This window comes from Epinephelus fuscoguttatus, linkage group LG20, assembly GCF_011397635.1.
Source record: "Epinephelus fuscoguttatus linkage group LG20, E.fuscoguttatus.final_Chr_v1".
Lineage (NCBI taxonomy): Eukaryota > Metazoa > Chordata > Actinopteri > Perciformes > Serranidae > Epinephelus > Epinephelus fuscoguttatus.
This window is the reverse complement of record NC_064771.1, coordinates 28,506,031-28,527,427: the sequence shown is the minus strand read 5'-3', so window position 1 is coordinate 28,527,427 and position 21,397 is coordinate 28,506,031. Positions and strand designations below refer to the sequence as shown.

Here is a 21,397-nt window from a genome sequence, read left to right as displayed (position 1 = left end):
TATTGGTGGGCAATAACGCAAAGTCAACATAGATCCTAGCCTGGTTCCAGACCATAGACCCCGCCCACTCAACTGAGTAGGCTTGCATCTCTGGTCTTCAGTGAATTTGCGATTTATCTCGTCCAAATGATGGACAGACCAATGAACGCCGGGGGTGGGGGCGGGTCTAGCAATTAGCCAATCAGCGCCACGCTGATGTCAAGCTGTACGCCAGTGGGTAACTGGTGAGGATAGCAACAATGGCGACTGCTACAGATCCTACAGACCACATTAACGATGCTATCGAGGTATTTCGCCACTACTTGCGTTAATGGAGGACTAAATTAAGGAAGCTGCTAAAGTGGATTTAACGGCGATGCAGCTGGGCTTGCACGATGACGGAGACATTTTAAACGGGCAATGCTCGCTTGTTTTTTCGGCACCCCCGAGGCATGGATTCTAATGACGTCAGATTCTGGGTGAGTCGTTGATCTCTACTGATTGGTTAGGGAAAAATCAAATTCCCTCCCCCTTGTAAATCATCTTCAATGGAAGCCATGTCAGACTGAAGGTTCTGGGAGCTTCAGTCTGACACTCAGGCTACATAGATCCACCAAAAGTGTTTGTTTTTGCCACTGACAGGCTCAGATTATTATTGTAAGTGTCTGACAACAGTATGGAAAGGATCCCGACAGAGATAGACCTTTATGTTAAACAGTGAGATCCTTTTTGTTTAACCAGAAACAGCCCCAAAATCGCAATCACCAAACCCACCAGACTCCATTTAAATAAACAGTAATTTCATTATCATAAAACACACTTCATTCAAAGTCGACAGAAACTAAATAAAACTCATGAAATTTGCCGTGGTTCATCTTTCTACTTTTCCAATAATCACAAACAGTTAAAAAAACAGTTTGAAACAGTTTGATTGGAAAAAAAGCCGTAATTAGCCCAGTTAGATGTGAAAAGATACTGGCTGTATGCATGCTAAAATTACTGTTTATTTAAATGGAGTCTGGTGGATTTGGTGAAATTGATTTTGGGGCTTCTTCTGCTTAACAAAAAGGACCCCACTCTTTAACAAAAAGGTCTATCTCTGTAGGGATCCTTTACAAAATGTTGTCAGACATAGAATAATAACCTGAGCCTGTCAGTGGCAAAAACAAGCAAAATCATTGGATGTACACTGACGGTGCACAAATGCCCCGAGTGGTTACAGTGCAGGCTGTTTTCACTGATGCTGGCTGCTGCAGTCTCACTTAATACTGGACCAATTTTAAAAACTGTTGTCTCCGTCAAAATCATGGGAAAAATTGGGAGCAACTTGTTAATTTTTTTCAACAAACAAAAGGTGATGGAAAGATGCAGAAAAAATGTTTTTATTGGGTTTTAAGTCACATGATGGAGAGCTTCTGCTGCAGTGTCCTGCCACTACTGTGGAGTAAACAATTTGTGAATGATAGTGAATGATAGTGATGATCAGTGTTGTCTTCCACCAGGAGTCACCAAACTTGGGGTCAAAAAGTTTGAAGTGAAAATTGGGCTGGACAACGAGGTCAGCATCGCCATGTTCAAGAAACTCCACTTCCAGGAGGTAAAACGATCACATGATCTCATTGTGTGAGATATCCATGTAACATTTTATATAAGTGAATCTAACCATCGGCCTCATGTCTGTTGCAGGTGTCAGTGTGTAAAGTGTTCAAGGAGGTGACCCTCGAGATGACGGTGGATGAGTCTGTCCGGACGAGGCTGCTGGACGACACGGCCGACATGAAGGAGAGAGACTACAGACAGGCCTGCAGCGACAGACAGAAACTGGTTTCACAGTGAAGTGAGCTGCACTCACATGTCCCAAAGACTCACAGCGGTGGTGGAGGTCATTTTGCACACTGATGAGCGAAATCTGAGTTGACACCTAGTGTGTGTTTAGACTTTTCAGACTTTTACACACATCTGCAGAGACGGGAAGGACATTTACTCTGTTAAAAGTACCATTTTGTGGTACTGGTGCTTATGTAAGTATTTTAAATGAGGCATATATTCCACCTTTTAGTGGGGAATATTGTACCTTTTATGTTAATAGATTCATATGATGCATGGAATGGTCATGGCATACCACACCACAAATCAGACTATAAATCACAAGCTTGGATGTAAGTGACTGAGCGTCGGTCCAATTGTCATAAAACCTGTTATCTGTAGCACAGGTGTTGGAAACTGTCAAAGGTCTTGAATCATCCGTGTTGAATTACCTTGGAATCGGCACTGTCACCTATGTTCCTTGATTTCTTCTTCTTCTTCTTGGTCCATTTGCTGTCTCGTTTATTCCTCTGTGATCTGAAAAAAAAAAGAAACTCTGCTTTTTCTCACAATCAGGACTTTTACTTGAGTACATCGGTACAATTTACTGTTTGTACTTTTACTTGAGTAAAAAATCTGACCATAAAAATTCTACTTGTTTCTGTGTTGCAACTTTTTCTAAATGTGTCCCATCACTGCACAGATTAAACAAACGGGATATAACATGTTAATTAGTGAGCTCTAGATGTCCTGGAAGGCATATGTTTTAGATCTTATGGGGAAAAAAAAAATCAAAACCGGTTGTTTCCCGTTTCCATTTTTTTAAGCTAAGCTAAGCTAACAGCTACTGGCTGTAGCTTCATATTTCATAATTAACATACAGATATGAGAGTGGTATCAGTCTTCTTAAATTGGCAATAAAGTAAATTCCTGGAGGCGCCTTTGTTTCAAAACCCCCGCGCCCACCAAACACTTTCAGTATGGTACCTTTGGAACCAACAGTAACCCTTCAGACATGGTACCTAGACCCTAGTGTTTCCACTGCAAACAGTGCTCTTAAATGTGGCCGGGGTTGTTGTCACTCACTGCTCCGTCCAGCACTCACTGTATTTCCTCCTTTATCAGTCTGCACCTCGTTTATCGTCCACAGAACGGTATGGTACGGTTCAGTTCGGTACGCTTTTCTGTTTTCACTTTGAAAAGTTGTGGATGGTACCAGTGGAACCGTTCTGTACTGTCCCCATGTTTGGTCCCCCCTCTGTTGGGGTACCTAGCACACAGATCTGGTACTAAAAGGTGGAGCTGTAAACACTGCAGACTGATTGGTCAGTAGAGGACGGTCACTCTGCTCAGGGCTGAATTGTTCTGTGGACAAAGGGTTATTGTTGGTTCCAAAGGTACCATACTGAAAACATTTGGTTTGGACATTTGGCTTTTCTCTTACAAAGAACCCTTGAAGGACCCTTCCATAGATGGAAGTCTGCACCTCGTTTATCGTCCACAGTACGAGGCTGCATGTCGATGTTTTCAGAACAAAATAAAACAGGCTGCAGTGAGAGTCTCTCTCCGTGGGATATTTAAAATAGCAGGTTTGTGCATTTAGTCCTTCTCAGGCAAGCTCAGGGGTTTAGTGTTGCTGGAGCCCACAGGAACAACACTCTGCGATGCTTTTTTATTTCTCCGAATGAGGATTAGAATATATGCAGTTCACATATCCTGGTCAAAATTAATATATATAAACACTTGAAGATCCACTCATTACTAATACTCATATAAAAACTAAAGTGATGGTCAAAGTTGTCACAGTGAAATTTAAGGTGTGTTGATGGATTCATGTCGTCACCTCATGCATTGAGTAACATTACAAGTTAACGTTCCACCTTAAAAGTCACCAGCAGTCGACCCAGTGAATGAAGTTATTTTTTCTCAGACTCCAGCTGCTGTGAGAGGCAGCAAAACATCCTTTCATTTTATAGTTACAGTTTACTAATAAAACTCTCCACAGTATGAACAGTGGTTACATGAGCCTCAAAACCAGCCACAACTCAGCCCTGAGCAGAGTGACCGTCCTCTACTGACCAATCAACAGACTGCAGTGTTCACAGCTCCACCTTTTAGCACCAGATCTGTGTGCTAGGTACCCCAACAGAGGGGGGACCAAAAATACCATCCACAACTTTTCACAGTGGAAACAGGAAAAAAAAAGGGTACCGAATTGTACCGGACTGCTCGGTGGAAATGGGCTATAATGTCAAACAATTCCTTTAAGATTGAAAAGCACACTGCATCTTCTTCTGCCAGCTCCTCTTTTACACCTACAAACAACAGCAGTCTAATGGTGTTTAATGGAGTACAGTTGGTTTAAATATCCAGACTTACTGCTTTTCTCTGAAGCATTGGCAGTGGACTCTGATGCTTAGAGAGAGAGAAATGAAAGACGAAGGACAGAAACATCCGGTGGTTTTTAATGTCTGTTTCTAGTGGAAGTGGTTAATTCAATTTCAGGTCGCATCCAGTTGAACTCTCATCAATTGAAACCATAAAAGCTCAAGATTGTGCCTGTGTAAACCATCTTAACGCCCTTATATCCCAGCGACTGCAGGCACTTACTCTGTAGCAGCAATATAAACAGTATAACCTTTCAAAATATAAAGGTTAAAGCTATGGGTTAAAGGTGAGTTTGGGCTCAATATCATTAATTTTGACTTTTGGTAGTGAACACCAAACTGTTGACCTCCAGATGAGACAATTAAATTAAAAAACTGAAAGAACCATTTAATTTAGTGTCATTTTTTTCTTTACAAAACCCAGGATGTTTGTTAAGTGCAGGATAAATCATGAAGGAAACAGAAGCATTTCCATTCTCTGGTGCACAGCCAGTAATGACTGAGGCCTAATCGGAGTGAAACGCATCTTTTGAACATTACAACCAACATATTTATCTCATGTTCCTCCTAATTGCCGCATTAGTCTGCTGCATCTCTCATAATTTTCTCCTTCACAACCGGAAGGCTGGTGGTTGAGCTTTCATTTTGAACCACACGGCTCAAACAACAACAACTCTCACTTGTTTTATCCGCTCAAACCTCAGTGTGCTATTTCCTCCTGTTCCAGTCAAGTACTTTCTTTCTTCCTTCCATCCATCCATCCATCCATCCATCCATCCATCCTCATCTGCTTATCATCTGCTAAGTACAAGTACTTTCAGTGTCTCTGAGATCAAGAGGATATTTATTTGCAGCATTCAGCATTTAGATTTGTGTTAAGTGTGGTGGCAGGTTGCGTCTGAGGTTGCTAAGCACCATATAGCATGTTTACCTTTTACACAAGAAGGGAAAGATATCTGTGGGCTATGATTGGTTTGTAACCTGACTCCTGTCTGACTGCTGAGCGTGGCCTCTTCCTGTGTCTGTCTTTCAAATTAAATTCCCACATGGTCCAGTCAGGTTTTGATTTATTTTTGACAAGGCGCAGCTCCTAATAGAGCTTTACATTTTTTAGTTTTTGGTTTTGTTTTTTTTCTGTCACCAACCAATAACCTTTCTAGTCAATCAATCTATCAATCAAAATTTATTTATAGAGCACATTTAAAAACAACAGCAGTTGACCAAAGTGCTTTACAGTCAGACTAAGACACAACAAGAAATAACACACTACAACAAAGACCACGTGTTACAGAGGAATGCAGCTCTCACACCGAGTTAAAAGCCAAGGAATAAAAATCGATTTAAAAACAGGTAACGAGGAGGCCAGCCTAATATGCAGCGGTAGTGCGTTCCAGAGTTTAGGGGCTGCTACTACAAAACCACGGTCTCCCCTGTGCTTCAGCCTTGATCGTGGGACCTCCAGAAGCAACTGGTCAGCAGACCTGAGTGACCTTGAGGGGACATGTTGCTGTAAGAGGTCAGAGAGATAGGGTGGAGCTAGCCTGTTTAGAGATTTGTAAGTAAATAATAAAATTTTAAAATCAATTCTAAAACGAATAGGAAGGATATTTGGTCAGCTATTAAGGGACAGCCCTATTTCACACTCAGAATTTGATCTATTTGATCTGATAACATTTCTGAAGTCTAGAAGAGCACAATTAATCATTTTCACCCCCATTCAAGTTAGCTGAGGGCTATACTGCAATGTGGTTTGCTCTGTGGGCCTCACGATGCAAAAGATCAGGATAATTTTACACCGCACCTCTGTGCAACGTGCATGTGAGTGAACAGGGTCCGACTCCAGTGCTGTATCCAGGTCTCTTTATACATCCATGTTTCTTTCCTTCAAAGGGGGGTGGGTCCTGGCGATGATGCAGTGCAGGCCTTCTCTGTTTAAGAACCTCTTCCTTCACTGTCATCGTTTTTGCTTTTTATTACTTTGGACAATATGAATTAGCTCCAACAGCTATTTCCTACAAATTTGTTTATGGGTTGAATAAGTGGTTTGAATATGTCATCACTTTACCTTCCATCTGCCTGAGTGGACATATTATACATATTGGAGGAGAGTTTCATCAGGCTAATGGTGACTGTGGTCGCTGGCTCTCACAGACTCTCGTTAAAGATGCAGTTAAAGTGATGATTGGGAAATGGATGTCATCCATTGTGCAAATAGATTTATTTGGAGCTCTTACAGTCAGCTTTTAAAAGCAGCAAGTTTAAATTACTTATGTATCCGTGTCAATTTTCCCTTTGCAGAAAGCAGAAAAAATACATTCGACCAGCTTCAATTTCAAAATTAAGCCATAGTAACCATTTTGAAGATCAAAGTTCTTGGAAACAGCAGCAGTAGAGAGAAAAGCTATGTAACTGACCTTGTCGTGACATTTTTTGTTTAGTCCTGTCCTCATTGAATTGGAAATTTTAATTATTTTCATTATTCAGTCGTTTTCTTTCACATACTGCAACTGCAGCATCTGTGGCCCCCTAAGAAAGATTTTAAGAGTCAAAAAAATCAGATTGTTGGAAAACTGCATACTAAAAAAAACAGCAGTGTGTTGCCAAGCTTGAGTTAAACTTAAAAGTGAAAGTCCATCATTAACTCACAGTTTGAGTTTGGCTCCAACTCTTGAAGATTAACTGACAGGAGAAGTTTGACATTTCTGGAAACAAAACAGAACAAAACAAAACCTTACGAGCTTTCTTGTCAAGCCAATGAGAAGATTGACGCCACTCTCACTGCACACTAAATATGAAGCTACAGCTAGTAGCCAGCTGACTTAGCTTAGCATAAAGACTGGCTGAGCCCAAATGTGACATCTAACGCTCATTAATTGACACATTTATCTCTCTTGTTTAATCCATACAGAAACCGAAGTTTAAAAATGACCTTTGGACCAAACCAGGAAGATGGACGTCAATATTTATGGGAACCGACCGAATCAAGTCTCTAAAAGCAAGAACTGAGAACTGTTAAGTACTTAAAAGTAACACTGGATATCTGATTAGATTCTTAGACTCGCTTACTTTTTTTTTAATCCCATATTTCCTGATTTAAATCATATTTAGGCTACTTTTAGGCTGTATTTTACACAAGTGATGCATTCACTTGAGGGGAAAAAAATATTCTGCTACGTTTTTCTTAATTAATGAGATTATTATCTCTGGATTCTGAGAAAAGCTTTTATGGGAGAACATGTTTGCCTTATTTTTCCGAAATGAGATTATTTCAGAATTCTGAGAGAAGTTTTCATGAGAAAAAAGCCCTGTTTTTCTAAATTAAGAACATTTTTTATCATCTCATAATTCTGAGAAAAGTTTTCAAGGGGTAAAAATATCACCATTTAGAGAATTTAGAATTTTAACATTTTTCATGGGAAAAAAAACACTTAGTTTTTTTCCTGATTGAACAAGATTAGTATCACAGAATTCTGGGAAAAGTTTTTGTTAAAAAAATGGCCATTTCTCTAAATGAGCAAGATTATTACCTCAGATTTTTTGAGAAATTTCTTCTTCCAAAAAAAGCATTTTCCAAATGAACAAATTATTATTTCAGAATTCTGAGAAAAGTTTTCATGCAATTTTTTTGCCATGTTCTTCTAAATTAAGAAAATTTGTTTATCATCTAATAATTATGAGAAAATTTTCATGGAGGAATTTTTTTCCCCCCTAAATTAACACAATTTTGAATTCCGACAACATTTTTCATGGGAAAAAAGTTTGTTACTGATCGAACAAGATTATTATCACAGAATTCTGAGAAAAGTTTGTTTAAAAAAAGAGGCCATTTTTCTAATTAAACAATATTATACCTCAGCTTTCTAAGAAAAGTTCCCCTAGGGAAAATTGATTGAGAATCATTATCTCAGAATTCTGAGAAAAGTTTAAGAAAAACCAAACTTTTTTCCCCCTAAATTAACGAGATTATATTATCTCAGAATTGTTTGGATTTCTTACAGAAGTTTTCATGAAAAAAAAAAAATCCTGTTTTTCTGAATTGATGAGACGATGTAATTGAGAAAAATGAGCATAATTTTTTTCATGAAATTTTTTCTGAGAATACTGAGATAATAATTCAGAAAAGCGGGGCCAATTTTTTTCTAAAGTAAATGTATTATGCTTCCTTAATATTTTATGCAGGCAAAGTTATTTTTCTTTTTATGAAGACAAAATTAAAAATGCAGTATTGGGGGAGTATGGTACTGACAACCAAAATAAAAACTTAATTTACTATGTGCAATTTATAAATTACTTTGCAAAATTTTATTAGTCATTTTATTGTCAATTAACTCATTTTGGATCCCAAGCCCTAACTCAAGGTGTACTCACCATCATTATTCCTCTTATACAAAGACAGACACAGTGCTCAGATATCTTTTGCAGTGCATAGCCATTTATTAACGCTGACAGTGTTTTAGAGCGTGGACAAAGCTGTACATGAACCACAGCAGCAGAGGCGGACGCCCAGACAGGGAAAACAAGTTGCATTTCAAGAGTCGTCAGGTTATCTGAAACAACCGTAAAATATTTGGCCGGTTTCTCTTCATGAACAGTTAACAGATTACAAGAAGAAAGGCATTACAGACTTTGGATTGTTAGTTTAATATCAACCGTTGGTCCTTATTATAACAGATGATTTGGGGAAAGTGAAGTTAAATACTGAAACCACTGCACTTTTGAAAAAAAGGACCATACCACCATTTTTACAAGTGATACCCCCTTTAACAACAAAACATGTTTAATTTATTACAGATAACTTTTACTGCTATTTTTGTACTTGTCCTGCCTTCCATGCAGCAACTGGTTTCCATTTAGTCTGTGTAGTATTAAAAATTAGGTGTGTAATCCAGTGATCCACCACAGTGAACATCAAGTCTGGATATATTAGTGTTGAAGCTCCAGTATTTTTGTTTACTGTTTAACTGCAGATTTAAGTTGAAATGTCTCGTATTAATTTTTAGAACGTCTCCAAGAGTCTTATAACTTTTCAGACTGTAATGGGAATGAATGGAAACCAGTAAGTGTAGGGAAAGAAGGAAAAATGTGTTCAAATATTTCACACACAACAGCCTGATTTGTAAAACTGGGTATCTGTCATGTAGACAGAATTTCTATCAATGGGACGAACACAAGCAAAACTGTTGGTATGGTCCTTTTAATATAGTTTGCGCAGTGGGGAGCGGAGCGGAGGGGGTACACTAGAGCCCTACTGATACCTGATTTTTGAGGCCAATACAGATAAATAATTGTGTTAAATCAGATGATTTATTGGCTGTTATGTTAATTTTTTTTTTCTTAAATTAGAGAGTCAATTAATCTATTGAAATAATAATAAAATAAAATAATAAATAACTACATTTGTAAATTTTGCTCTCTGCTGAACAAACTATGTAAAGACAACAGTTTTTAAAGGTCCAGTGTGTGAGATTTAGGGGGATTTAGTGGCACCTAGTGGCGAGGATTGCAGACTGTAACCAGCTGAAACTTCACCCGGTTAGAATTCCTTCAGTGTTTATAGTTCAAATAATCAGCAGAGGTCTTTTCCTCTCCAAAACAAGCGCGTCCAGTGATTTAAACTGATAAAAACACTTAATAAAGAAGTTTCAAGAACAATTTAGCATTTTTCCGTCACTGCTAATCAGATGAATTTCTAACTAGTGAGGAGGGCCGCTAGCGCAGCACCTGCTGTCACATGCTCACCTTTTCTTTTTTTTAAATTTGATTTAAACTGGCAAAAACACTGAAAAAAGCAGTTTCATGTCATTGATTCATTTTTTCCCCTCTTCACCTCTCATCACAGATGGGCTTCTAACTACGGTGGCCGACCTGAACGCAATCGCCCGATCTCGAGACAGTGTTTGGTTTATCTGCTCTGGGCTACTGTAGAAACATGGTGGTCTCCATAAACGAGGAAACGCTCCCTAGGTAGATATAAACAGCTCATTCAACAGAAACATGATTATTATTTTCAGGTGATTATTCACTCAAAGAAAACATTTATTATATTGTGTTCCATTTCTGCCAACATATCGCCCCAAATCCTACAAACTGGACCTTTGAATGACCTCGAACATATCTTTGGCATTTCTGTAGTGCTGTAGGTTAGCCGATTTGTGCTGGATGCTGTTATATGTGTGATATGACAGAGATGCTCATGTATCAGTTGGGCTCTAGTTTGCATGCCAGACGTTGTGAGATTGAGCTTGTTTGACTGATGTAAGACTTTATGGACAGAGGAGGCCACAGACGGGTGAGCTCTACATTCACACAGCCTTCACTGCACATGCTCAGACTGCCACATCTGACACCAGCTTATGTACAACTCTGACTGGCAGTTAACATGTGACTCGACGCTCTAGTGCAGCACAGACAGGGCCACCTGACATTTCACTGAACACCTCTTAAATACAACCCGCGCTCCACGTCATGCACCTACACATAAACCTGGTTAAAGTGCAGAACATGGTCGAAGGGGAGACATTTAAGACGATGATTTTTTTTTTTAAAAACAGGCTGTAGTACAAAGAGGGTACAAGAGCGACAACAATTCCATAGGAATCTAAGATGATTTGAACACATCTGTCCATCCCCCTTTGTCCATCTGTACAGACTCTTCACCTCCCACCACCACAGACAGGGTGAGGGGACGCAGCCTTGCCCATATTAATGAGATTCATGACTTCAGCATAAAAAAAAAAATCCCAGGATTCACAGGTGGGAGTGGAAAACCTGTAGCTCTGGAAGTTGATGGCGGCAGATGAGAGAGTTTAGTTCTTAGGCGCTTGTGTGGATTCAAGGAACTGCTTTGCTGCAGATGACAGATTCTGCACCAGTTGTCTGACCACGCCCTCCTGCTCTATGGCCCAGGATAGGCTGTCATCCAGGGCAACATTGACTGGCACACACACAGCTTCCTTCTGCAAGTCGGTCAGTCGGCAGGCAGCGGCAACTCCGGCCAATCCCAGGAGCAGCAGGAGAAGGAGCTTGAACATCAGGCCAATGAGAGAGCGTCGGGGTTTAGGTGCTGATTCCTCAACGACCTTTTTATCTGCTGAGATGAAGCAAGAGTGATGTTAGAACAACTCCTGGGCTACCAAAGATCTACACCAATCAAGGACAGTCAAGTCAGTAGCCAAACACCAACCACATCAGTTCAAGAATTAACAAAGTTACCACCATGCTTCTCCCAAAACCTCTGTGCTCACTGTTTGTTTTCTAGGTAAGATTCTTTGATAATGAATGTCACTCTTTTTTTGGTCAACAGATCATCCCATCCTCCTTTAATGCATCAGACTGATCCACTGGACTACTGGCACAGTATCGACACTCTGCATGCTTGTATGTATGTATGTATTATTGTTGTTAATTTATTACATACTATGACTTTTTTAGTGACATTTTATCACAAACTATACTGTAGTATTTCTAAGGATGTTTTAATGGCATAATATACTGTGACTTTTTTTTTTTTTAATGTTTTATGGCACTTTTAGACATTTTAATGGTATACAATATTAGGACATTTTTTTTGAAAACTTTATGGCATACTATAATATCACATTTTAACGGCTTAGTATACTGTGTCATTTTTTGACATTTACGACATACTATACTGTGATGTTGTCATGATTTCTGATGACATACTATACTGTAACTTTTTTCATGACTTTGAAGACAGTACAGTTATGTCGTCAAATTATGTGTTTTCATGATTCATTACGACATAATATACTATGACTTTTTATGGGAATTTTTGACGACGTACCATAGTGACCTTTTCCTCATGATTTCTGACGACATAATATACTATAATGACATACTTTTTTCATGATTTTTAACAACATGCTATACTATGACTTTTTTTCATGATTTTGGACTACATGCTATACTATGACTTTTTTTCATGACTTCTGACTACATGCTATACTATGACTTTTTTTCATGACTTCTGATGACATACTATACTATGACTTTTTCATGATTTTTAACAACATACTATACTATGACTTTTTTTCATGATTTTGGACGACATGCTATACTATGACTTTTTTTCATGATTTTTAACAACATGCTATACTATGACTTTTTATGGGAATTTTTGACGATGTACCATAGTGACCTTTTCCTCATGATTTCTGATGACATAATATACTATAATGACATACTTTTTTCATGATTTTTAACAACATGCTATACTATGACTTTTTTTTTCATGATTTCTGACGACATGCTATACTATGACTTCATTCATCTAACCGCTTCATCCTCTTGAGGGTCGCGGGTGGGCTGGAGCCTATCCCAGTACTATGACTTTTTTTCATGATTTTGGACAAAATACTATACTATGACTTTTTTTTTCATGATTTCTGACGACATGCTATACTATGAATTTTTTTTTTATGATTTTGGACAAAATACTATACTATGACTTTTTTTTCATGATTTCTGATGACATGCTATACTATGACTTTTTTTCATGATTTCTGACGACATGCTATACTATGACTTTTTTTTTATGATTTTGGACGACATACTATACTATGACTTTTTTTCATGATTTTGGACGACATGCTATACTATGACTTTTTTTCATGATTTCTGACGACATGCTATACTATGACTTTTTTTCATGATTTCTGACGACATACTATACTATGACTATTTTTTTTGTTAACACTTTTATCACATCCTATACCATGAAATTTTATGACATACTATTCTATGACAATTTATCACATACTACACTATGTAATTTTTATGGCATACTATGACCCTTTTTTTTTTTTTTTTTTTTTTTTACATTTTATGACCCATTTTTCCAAATTTAATGGCATAATATATTATGACAATTTTATCACATACTATAACATTACATTTTTATGGCATACACTATGGCATTAAAATGTCATTTAAGAAGTTATTAAAATGTCATGCTGTACTAGGACTTGTTTAAGTGAGATTTTGTAACATGCTACACTTCGGCTTTTCAATAACACACTATATTCCTCCATCTCCCAGGGCCTAGAGTGGATGTCCATCAGGAAAAAGGCCCAGCAGAGGAAGTTCAACCTGCCTCATGAGCTGCAGATCTAATTCTACAAAATTATTCATTCTAACTTTATTGCATCCATCACTGTGTGGACTGGACCAGTCACCAAACAGGTTACAACAGACAGTCATTTCGTGGAAAGAGTCAATAATGCCATCCTGCCCTACATTCAGGACTTAGTCATGTCTAGAGTCAGGAAACAGGCAGCAATCACTACTACAGATGCATCCCAACCTGTTCCAACTTCTCCCCTATGGAAGGTGCTACCGAAAACTGTTGGCAAAACAACCAGACAGTTTCTTTCCACAGGAAAGATCAACAGTTAACACAGCCCATAGTGTCAGGACCAATTTCTGAACAATCCTTGTGCAAAAACTTGAACACCAAGTATCCATCTGTAAATGATACATTCTTATAGTTTAACTATACACTGTTAAACATTTATATATCAACTTTGCCTAATATAAATCTATGCACACTGTACATACTGTAAATGCTGTCACGATAATCACTGTTTTGTTTTGTTTTTTTTAAATATATGTTATCACGCTTTGTTAAATATATTTATATCTGTCCAATAGCTGTATGTAGTAGTTAAATAGTTAAGTTTTACATTTGTCCAGCTCGGTTGTCTCTGTTTAAGCTGTATGTCTATTTTGGTATACTGCTGTGCATTTTTGTCTATGTGCAATGAAGGTGCATCAGAAAGGAAAGTAAAATTCATTGTATTTGCACACATACTCAAGTCAATAAAGCTGATTCTGATTTAAAAACATACAATACTATGGCTGTTTTTCATGATTTTAGATGACATACTATGACGTTTTTTCATGGTTTTGGACTACATACTATACTATGACTTTTTTCCATGATTTTTGAAGACATGCTCTACTCTGACTTTTCAGGATTTTTAAAAACATACTACACTATGATGATTTTTCATGATTTCTGACGACATACTATACTATGACATTTTTTCATGATTTTGGACGACAAACTATACTCTGACTTTTTTTCATGATTTCTGACAACATGCTATACTATGACGTTTTTTCATGATTTTGGACAAAATACTATACTATGACTTTTTTCATGGTTTTGGACAAAATACTATACTATGACTTTTTTTCATGGTTTTGGACAAAATACTATACTATGACTTTTTTTCATGGTTTTGGACAAAATACTATACTATGACTTTTTTTCATGATTTTGGACGACATACTATACTTTGACTTTTTTCCATGATTTTTGAAGACATGCTATACTATGATGTTTTTCATAATTTTTTTAAAAACATACTACACTATGATGATTTTCCATGATTTCTGACAACATGCTATACTATGATTTTTCATAATTTTTGACGACATGCTATATACTATGACTTTTTTTCATGATTTCTGACGACATGCTATACTTTGACATTTTTTCATGATTTTGGACGACAAACTATACTCTGACTTTTTTTCATGATTTCGGACGACATGCTATACTATGACTTTTTTTCATGATTTCGGACGACATACTACACTATGACTTTTTTTCATGATTTTGGACGACATGCTATACTATGACATTTTTTCATGATTTTGGACGACATGCTATACTATGACTTTTTTTCATGATTGTGGACGACATGCTATACTATGACATTTTTTCATGATTTTGGACGACAAACTATACTCTGACTTTTTTTCATGATTTCGGACGACATGCTATACTATGACTTTTTTTCATGATTTCGGACGACATGCTATACTTTGACTTTTTTTCCATGATTTTGGACGACATGCTATACTTTGACTTTTTTTCATGATTTTGGACGACATGCTATACTTTGACTTTTTTTCATGATTTTGGACGACATGCTATACTATGACTTTTTTCCATGATTTTGGACGACATGCTATACTTTGACTTTTTTTCATGATTTTGGACGACATGCTATACTATGACTTTTTTCCATGATTTTGGACGACATGCTATACTATGACTTTTTTTCCATGATTTTGGACGACATGCTATACTATGACTTTTTTCCATGATTTTTGAAGACATGCTATACTATGACGTTTTCCATAATTTTTTAAAAACATACTACACTATGATAATTTTTCATGATTTCTGACGACATGCTATACTATGACATTTTTTCATGATTTTGGACGACATACTATACTCTGACTTTTTTTCATGATTTTGACGACATGCTATACTTTGACTTTTTTCCATGATTTTTGAAGACATGCTATACTATGACGTTTTCCATAATTTTTTAAAAACATAATACACTATGATGATTTTTCATGATTTCTGACAACATGCTTTACTATGACTTTTTTTTCATGATTTTGGACGACAAACTATACTATGACTTTTGTTTATCATGATTTCTGACGAAATGCTATACTAAGACGTTTTTTCATGGTTTTGGACGACAAACTATACTATGACTTTTTTCCATGATTTTTGAAGACATGCTATACTATGACTTTTTTTCATGATTTCTGACGACATGCTATACTGTGATGATTTTTCATAATTTTTGACGACATACAATACTATGACATTTATGGATAATTTCACGGCATACTATACTATGGCTTTTCGAAAATTTTTATGGCAGACTATACTATTACACTTCTGTGACATTTTTTAATCACATACTATACTATGACATTTTTATGGCATACCTTTCGATGACTGTTTTTGAAAATCTTATGGAAAACTATAATATGACTCTTGACATTTTATGGCATACTATTCTGACACTTTTTTGACATTTCTATAACATACTACACTGTGACATTTTTACAGCAAACTTACGTATGATATTTTTTTGACATCTATATGGCACACTATACTTTCACTAAACTATGATATTCTTTGACATTCTATGACATTTTTAAAACATTTTTTTGGCAAACTTTCCTATGATATTTTTTGACATTTTTATGGCATATTATTTTATCACAGTTTTTTGACATTTTATGAAGGTTATAGTGGAACCAACTGAAACCTTGTGCCAAGCATGTAGGAGAACTACGTTGCCAGATGGGAAATTAGGAATCACCCTATTTCGAACCACTGTTTTGGCTGTTTATTCTTGGCTACTGTAGAACTACACGGCAAACTCTGTGGAAGAGACCAGCTCCACATGTAGATATAAATTATTTGCAGGTGATTACACACGAATGAAATCCTAGGTATGATTACTTTATCATATTTTTCCCAATAGGTGACCCCAAAATTCTACAGAATAGACCAGTATGACATATTATACCATAACATTTTTTTATGGCATACTATGACTTTTTTATGAAATACATTGTTCAAGTCATTTTGTAGCATACTCTACTAATTAAATAATATTAAAGTTTAATAATACGCTGATAAGTCCTGCATTAAACATCTCAAAAAGCCTCTTATCGACTATTATTTGTCAATGGAAGTCTAATTTGGGAAAGAAAAACATGAAATATCCCTTTAAGAGATGCATCGTCCAGACCTTTAGTCTCACCTGCTGCTTGTCCATTTTTCTTCTTCTTATCCTCACTCTTCTTCTTCTGTTGTTCCCGTGCAGCCACAGCTGCCATCTGAGCGTTGTACTCTTTCCTTCTTTTCTCCTTCTCCTCCGCTTTCTCCCGTTTACGTGCCTCCTTCTCTCTGGCCTCCCGCTCCCTCTGCTTCACCTCCCGCTTTCTTTCCAGCTCTGATTGAGGGATGAAGAAAAATGCATTTAGAGGAGATACAGTCTGTATGACTGCATTTCTGGTGCCCTGCCATGAATAAAATGCACTTCATCCTCAGTGGAACAAAATCCTATGAGTCTACAAAAGCACAATTACTATCTCAGCTTACTACTTAGTTGGGAGCCAGAGAAAAGGAATTAACCTACTAACATATTATTCTGAGTCAGTCTTGTTTTGCAAATAATACTTACAAACACACGAATATAAGTATGTGGAGCATAACTTAGTTTTTCTTCTTTCCTTCCACCATTAATTACAACCCCTTTAGGCTGGGAGCATCCAGACTAATCTCGCTGAACTACTTCAGACTGGTTCCCCTCAACCTGCTACAACAGTAAAATGCTGCTTACATGTTAATGCATGAGTATTTACAATCTAATAATATCATAAATAATTATAAATCACAGATGCAGAACAAGTCTTTTTTTTTCATACTTTAAGTTTTCACATTGGATGTATTGGCACTTAAGTACTTCTTCTCGCTCTCGTGGATGTTATTGAGTTACGCACTTTAATCAAGAGAGCAGGTTTGATACAAGTTTCAGCTTTTTTTTTTTATTTAAATCTGGAATTATTGGATTCAAGACTCAAGCCCAGTTCAGAGCAAAGATTTGCAACGGGATGAGTTGAAACATGCAACTACTTGCAATGCACCGTTCTGCAACCTTCGAAAATACCTGACAGTTCGCACCAATGCAACTAGATGAGACTGTGTATCATCTCTATGCAACAACTCTCTGTACTTCTGTTGTAATTTGCAGCTTTTCAGGTTTATTTTGTGGCTGAATATAATTTGTAGCTTCTTAAAATATGAATGAGGATAGTGATAGTGAGATACTGGCTACAGTTGTATTTGTAGTAGTGACGACATGGTGAAAAACAAAGTGAGCATCAGATGGACTGTATTCATAATAAATACACCACAATAATATAAGTAAACACATACAGCGAGGAGCAGCAGCAACCCACTGTTCAATACCAGCACACCGTGAGGACGGAAATAGAGGGCTTGGCGGGGACAGAGCACCTGCCACAGCGAGCGAACACGCTGTCTGCCGTCATTTTGACTTGACCAGCAGACTTCAGTACAAGCCGACTGGCTGTAGAAACAGGTAACGTGCCTTATGTTCTACAACCAGCTGCCTGCAATACAACCAGCTGAGTTGCCGGTGACTCCATCAGCTGGCTTGAGTCGAGCTCAGACCAGCCAGTTCACGCCGCTGCAACTTTTCTCTGCAACATTCTCAACAGTTTTGCTGCTCACGACTCATCGGTCTAAACTGGGCTTAAGAAAGCAAGACTACAAATTTGACCTGAAATTCATCGACAGTTTTTAGTACTAAACCAAAAAAGTAATGCGGTTTAATCATCCAGCCAAATCGATCAATTTGCAAACACAAATAAAAAGTTGTCATCGTCACACTGACCTTTTTCCCTCAAGAGGCGTTTCTCTCGTGCACGATCGACCTCATCCTGAAGACCTCTCATGTGCTGCAAAACCTGGAGGAGAATTACATTAAATTTTAGACACTGAAAGCTGTTTAACTGATCTCTTCCCGATAATTCTTCTGACCATCTCTTCCTATCGCTCTCACCTTGGAGGCACACTGTTTGCACTGCTTCTCATCCAGACAGTCTCCTGCTGCCTTGGCCAGGCTGGCCTCCAGCGGGTTATCCTTCAGATCCAACCACTTCAGAGCCTAACAACAAACACACACAGAGTGAAATAAAAACTTTTAAAAACAAAGCCACCTACAGCCAACTACATGCGAGTCTGCGCACATATTTAACACAAGTGCAGAGTACATGAATATATCGTGTGAGGTAAGATAAGGAATAAAGAAAGCTATCACAAATTATTTACTATTAAAGGAATAGATCACAGGGTGTCAGTAACTGAGTGGATAGTGCTGGCACCCCATGTACAGAGGCGATGCAAACAACAGAGCTCGTATCAGACACCCACCCTGAGCTGAGAGAAGCTGACAGGTAGCACAGTCAGCTTGTTGTTGTACAGGTCCAGATGTTGAAGGCTGGTCAGGTTCCCCACGTCATCTGGCAGACAGGTCAGCTGGTTTTTACTCAGATCCACCTTCACCAGGTGGGTCAGGTTGCAGAACTCTGGCTGCATGAAGGAGATACAGACAAATAAGAAATAACTCAAGTTCTATTGTTCTTATTTCCTTTGTTAGTCAATGTTGGACAATCTGGAGGTATTTGCCTCTGGGGATTTAAAACATAAAACACATTTTGCTCCATGTCGTATGAATGTAAACCTGCACATTATCTGACAACAACACTCTTAAAGTTAACAAATAATATAACATCTCAGAAAGATTTATTGCTGCTGAATTCAATGTCTAGATCAAAGTACTGCCAAACCTGCCACTCTCACTATTACATACATTGAAAAGTAATGTCTTTCATGTCTCCATCTGTTGTTGGGCTGTCACGATAATGGGTATGCATGCATAACACGATATTAATTCCACTGCAGAAGAGACTTGATGATCACTAAAATTTTCTGTGGAAAATTCGGCTCCTGGTAAAAACCTACTGAACATCTAGAGCTTAAGTTATCACGGTAAAAAGTGAGCACACATTAGCAGGTGCTAGGTTAGCTGCCTGTCTGCGACATGCCAAACATCATCAGCGAAACACTGATTTGTAACTTGAACTGCTTTATTGAGTGTTTTTACCATACTAATCACTGTGTCCGTTTGTTTTGGAGTGGAAGAGTCCTCTGCGGATAATTTGGCTCCTGGTAAAAACCTCTTGAATAATGAACTCTGAAGGAATTCTAACCGGGAGAAATTTCAGCTGATTGCAATCTGCACTCCTCACCACTGCTGATGCCACTAAATCCCCCTAAATCTGACACACTTTATACTGGTTTAAAATCACTGGGTCTGTTTATTTTGGAGAGGGAGTATGAACGAACGTGTGGATCTTAAGTTGTCAGAGAAAGAGGTGAGCGCACATTAGTAGGTGCTGGTTTAGTGGCCCATCTCCGACATGCTCATCAGTGAAACACTGATTTGTAACTTGAACTGCTTTATTCAGTCTTTTTATCACACTAATCACTGCGTCCGTTTGTTTTGGAGAGGAAGAGACCTCTGCGGGTAATTCAGCTCCTGGTAAAAACCTCTTGAACTATGAACTCTGAAGGAATTCTAACCAGGAGAAATTTCAGCTTGTTGCAATCTGCACTCCTCACCGCTGCTGATGCCACTAAAACCCCCTAAATCTGACACACTTTATACTGGTTTAAATCACTGGGTCTGCTTGTTTTGGAGAGGAAGAGACCTCTGCGGATAATTCAGCTCCTGGTATAACTTTCCTAAACTTCTGGATCTTAAATTATCATGGAAAAAAGGTGAGCACGCATTGACAAGCGCTGGGTTAGCAGCCTGTCTCTAACATGCCAAGCATCATCAGCAAAACACTGATTTGTAACTTGAACTGCTTTATTGAGTGTTTTTACCATACTAATCACTGTGTCTGATTGTTTTGGAGAGGAAGAGGCCTCTGTGGATAATTCGGCTCCTGGTAAAAACCTCTTGAACAATGAAAACTAATAAAATTCTAACCAGGAGAAATTTCAGCTGGTTGCAATCTGCACTCCTCACCACTGCCTATGCCACTAAGTGCTCCTGAATGTTACACACTGTTCCTCTCAGGGGTAAATGGTGTGTTTTAGTGCAGTATGCCTGCGTTTGTACTTACAGGGAGGGAGGTAATGTTGTTGCAAGACAAGTCCACAACAGTTGCTTTGGTGAATAAAGCCTGTTGGGATAAATCAAAGCATAATGTCAGTATGATATTAGCTCTAAATGTACATCTGACACACGCCACCACGTGCTTAAAGTTACAGCACATTCATATAATGTAATGAATGTTTAATTCCTCTAAAATCTTCACACACAAAGTGAGACACAGAGACGATGAGTAACTTACCAGCTCTCTGACTGGCACCTCGGTGAGGTTACACAGGCTCAGGTCCACTTCATTACCGCTGATTTTGTCCCTCAGGTTCAACGCTTTGTTGTTTTTGCTCATCCTGGAGTCTGCGCTGACACACTGTACAGTTAACGAGACAGACAAACACTGACACGAGGCAATTTTGAGCACAATTTTAACAGTTGGTCCTGCAGAGACTTTTGACTAGCTGCGAACAGGAAACCTCCTCTAACGTTACTGTTTCACTCGGTTTGCTCACCTGTTATCACAGCGGTGACAAAACTGCGCTGAAGTGTGACAAACGAAGGAAATAAAACGACTGGTCCCAACTTCTAAATGTGAATAAAGTTGGTGTGAGAGCTCTGAGACGTTGGTTAATGTGTGTTTTTGGCAGCACTGACTGCCTCAATGAAAATCCACGT

General features: G+C 38.0%; 2 protein-coding genes across 11 annotated transcripts in view; one reads left to right on the top strand and one right to left on the bottom strand.

Annotated features, from left to right (window-relative positions):
• nat9 (N-acetyltransferase 9 (GCN5-related, putative)) overlaps positions 1–14,118 on the top strand; it is a 21,621-nt gene extending 7,503 nt beyond the window's left edge. Inside the window, exons 5-10 of one of the 8 annotated variants that reach the window (XR_007448083.1) lie at positions 1,482–1,576; positions 1,666–2,000; positions 7,081–7,198; positions 10,012–10,136; positions 11,476–11,549; positions 13,230–14,118. Coding sequence is in view for 1 of the 8 variants with exons in the window: in XM_049563117.1 (XP_049419074.1) it covers positions 1,482–1,576; positions 1,666–1,815 (245 nt within the window). In the remaining 7 variants the exon portion in view is untranslated. Of the gene's footprint in view, positions 1–1,481; positions 1,577–1,665; positions 2,542–7,080; positions 7,199–10,011; positions 10,137–10,820; positions 10,928–11,078; positions 11,218–11,475; positions 11,554–13,229 lie in introns of those variants that run through there. The other 7 variants (XR_007448081.1, XR_007448084.1, XR_007448079.1 and 4 more) reach the window with 7 other exon arrangements.
• lrrc59 (leucine rich repeat containing 59) lies at positions 8,585–21,397 on the bottom strand. Of its 3 annotated transcripts, none has more exons than XM_049563113.1 (8): positions 21,235–21,397; positions 20,973–21,095; positions 20,742–20,801; positions 18,982–19,140; positions 18,611–18,715; positions 18,443–18,515; positions 16,784–16,975; positions 8,585–11,259 (listed from the first exon to the last, which is right to left on the bottom strand). In XM_049563113.1, exons 2-8 carry the CDS (start codon positions 21,072–21,074, stop codon positions 10,979–10,981), a joined length of 972 nt encoding a protein of 323 aa, XP_049419070.1. In that variant the 5' UTR covers positions 21,075–21,095; positions 21,235–21,397; the 3' UTR covers positions 8,585–10,978. The 3 variants fall into 3 exon arrangements, with proteins under 3 accessions (XP_049419070.1, XP_049419069.1, XP_049419067.1); XM_049563112.1 differs by having other exon boundaries at positions 8,585–11,262; positions 20,973–21,082; XM_049563110.1 differs by having other exon boundaries at positions 8,585–11,262; positions 21,235–21,396.

Coding starts and splice junctions, on each gene's coding strand:
- lrrc59 (XM_049563112.1), bottom strand. CDS start 21,074: ATGAGCAAAAACAACAAAGCGTTGAACCTGAGGGACAAAATCAGCGGT. Junction 20,802..20,972: donor AGGTGCCAGTCAGAGAGCTG/GTAAGTTACTCA, acceptor TTATCCCAACAG/GCTTTATTCACCAAAGCAAC. Junction 16,976..18,442: donor ACGCCTCTTGAGGGAAAAAG/GTCAGTGTGACG, acceptor TCCCTCAATCAG/AGCTGGAAAGAAAGCGGGAG.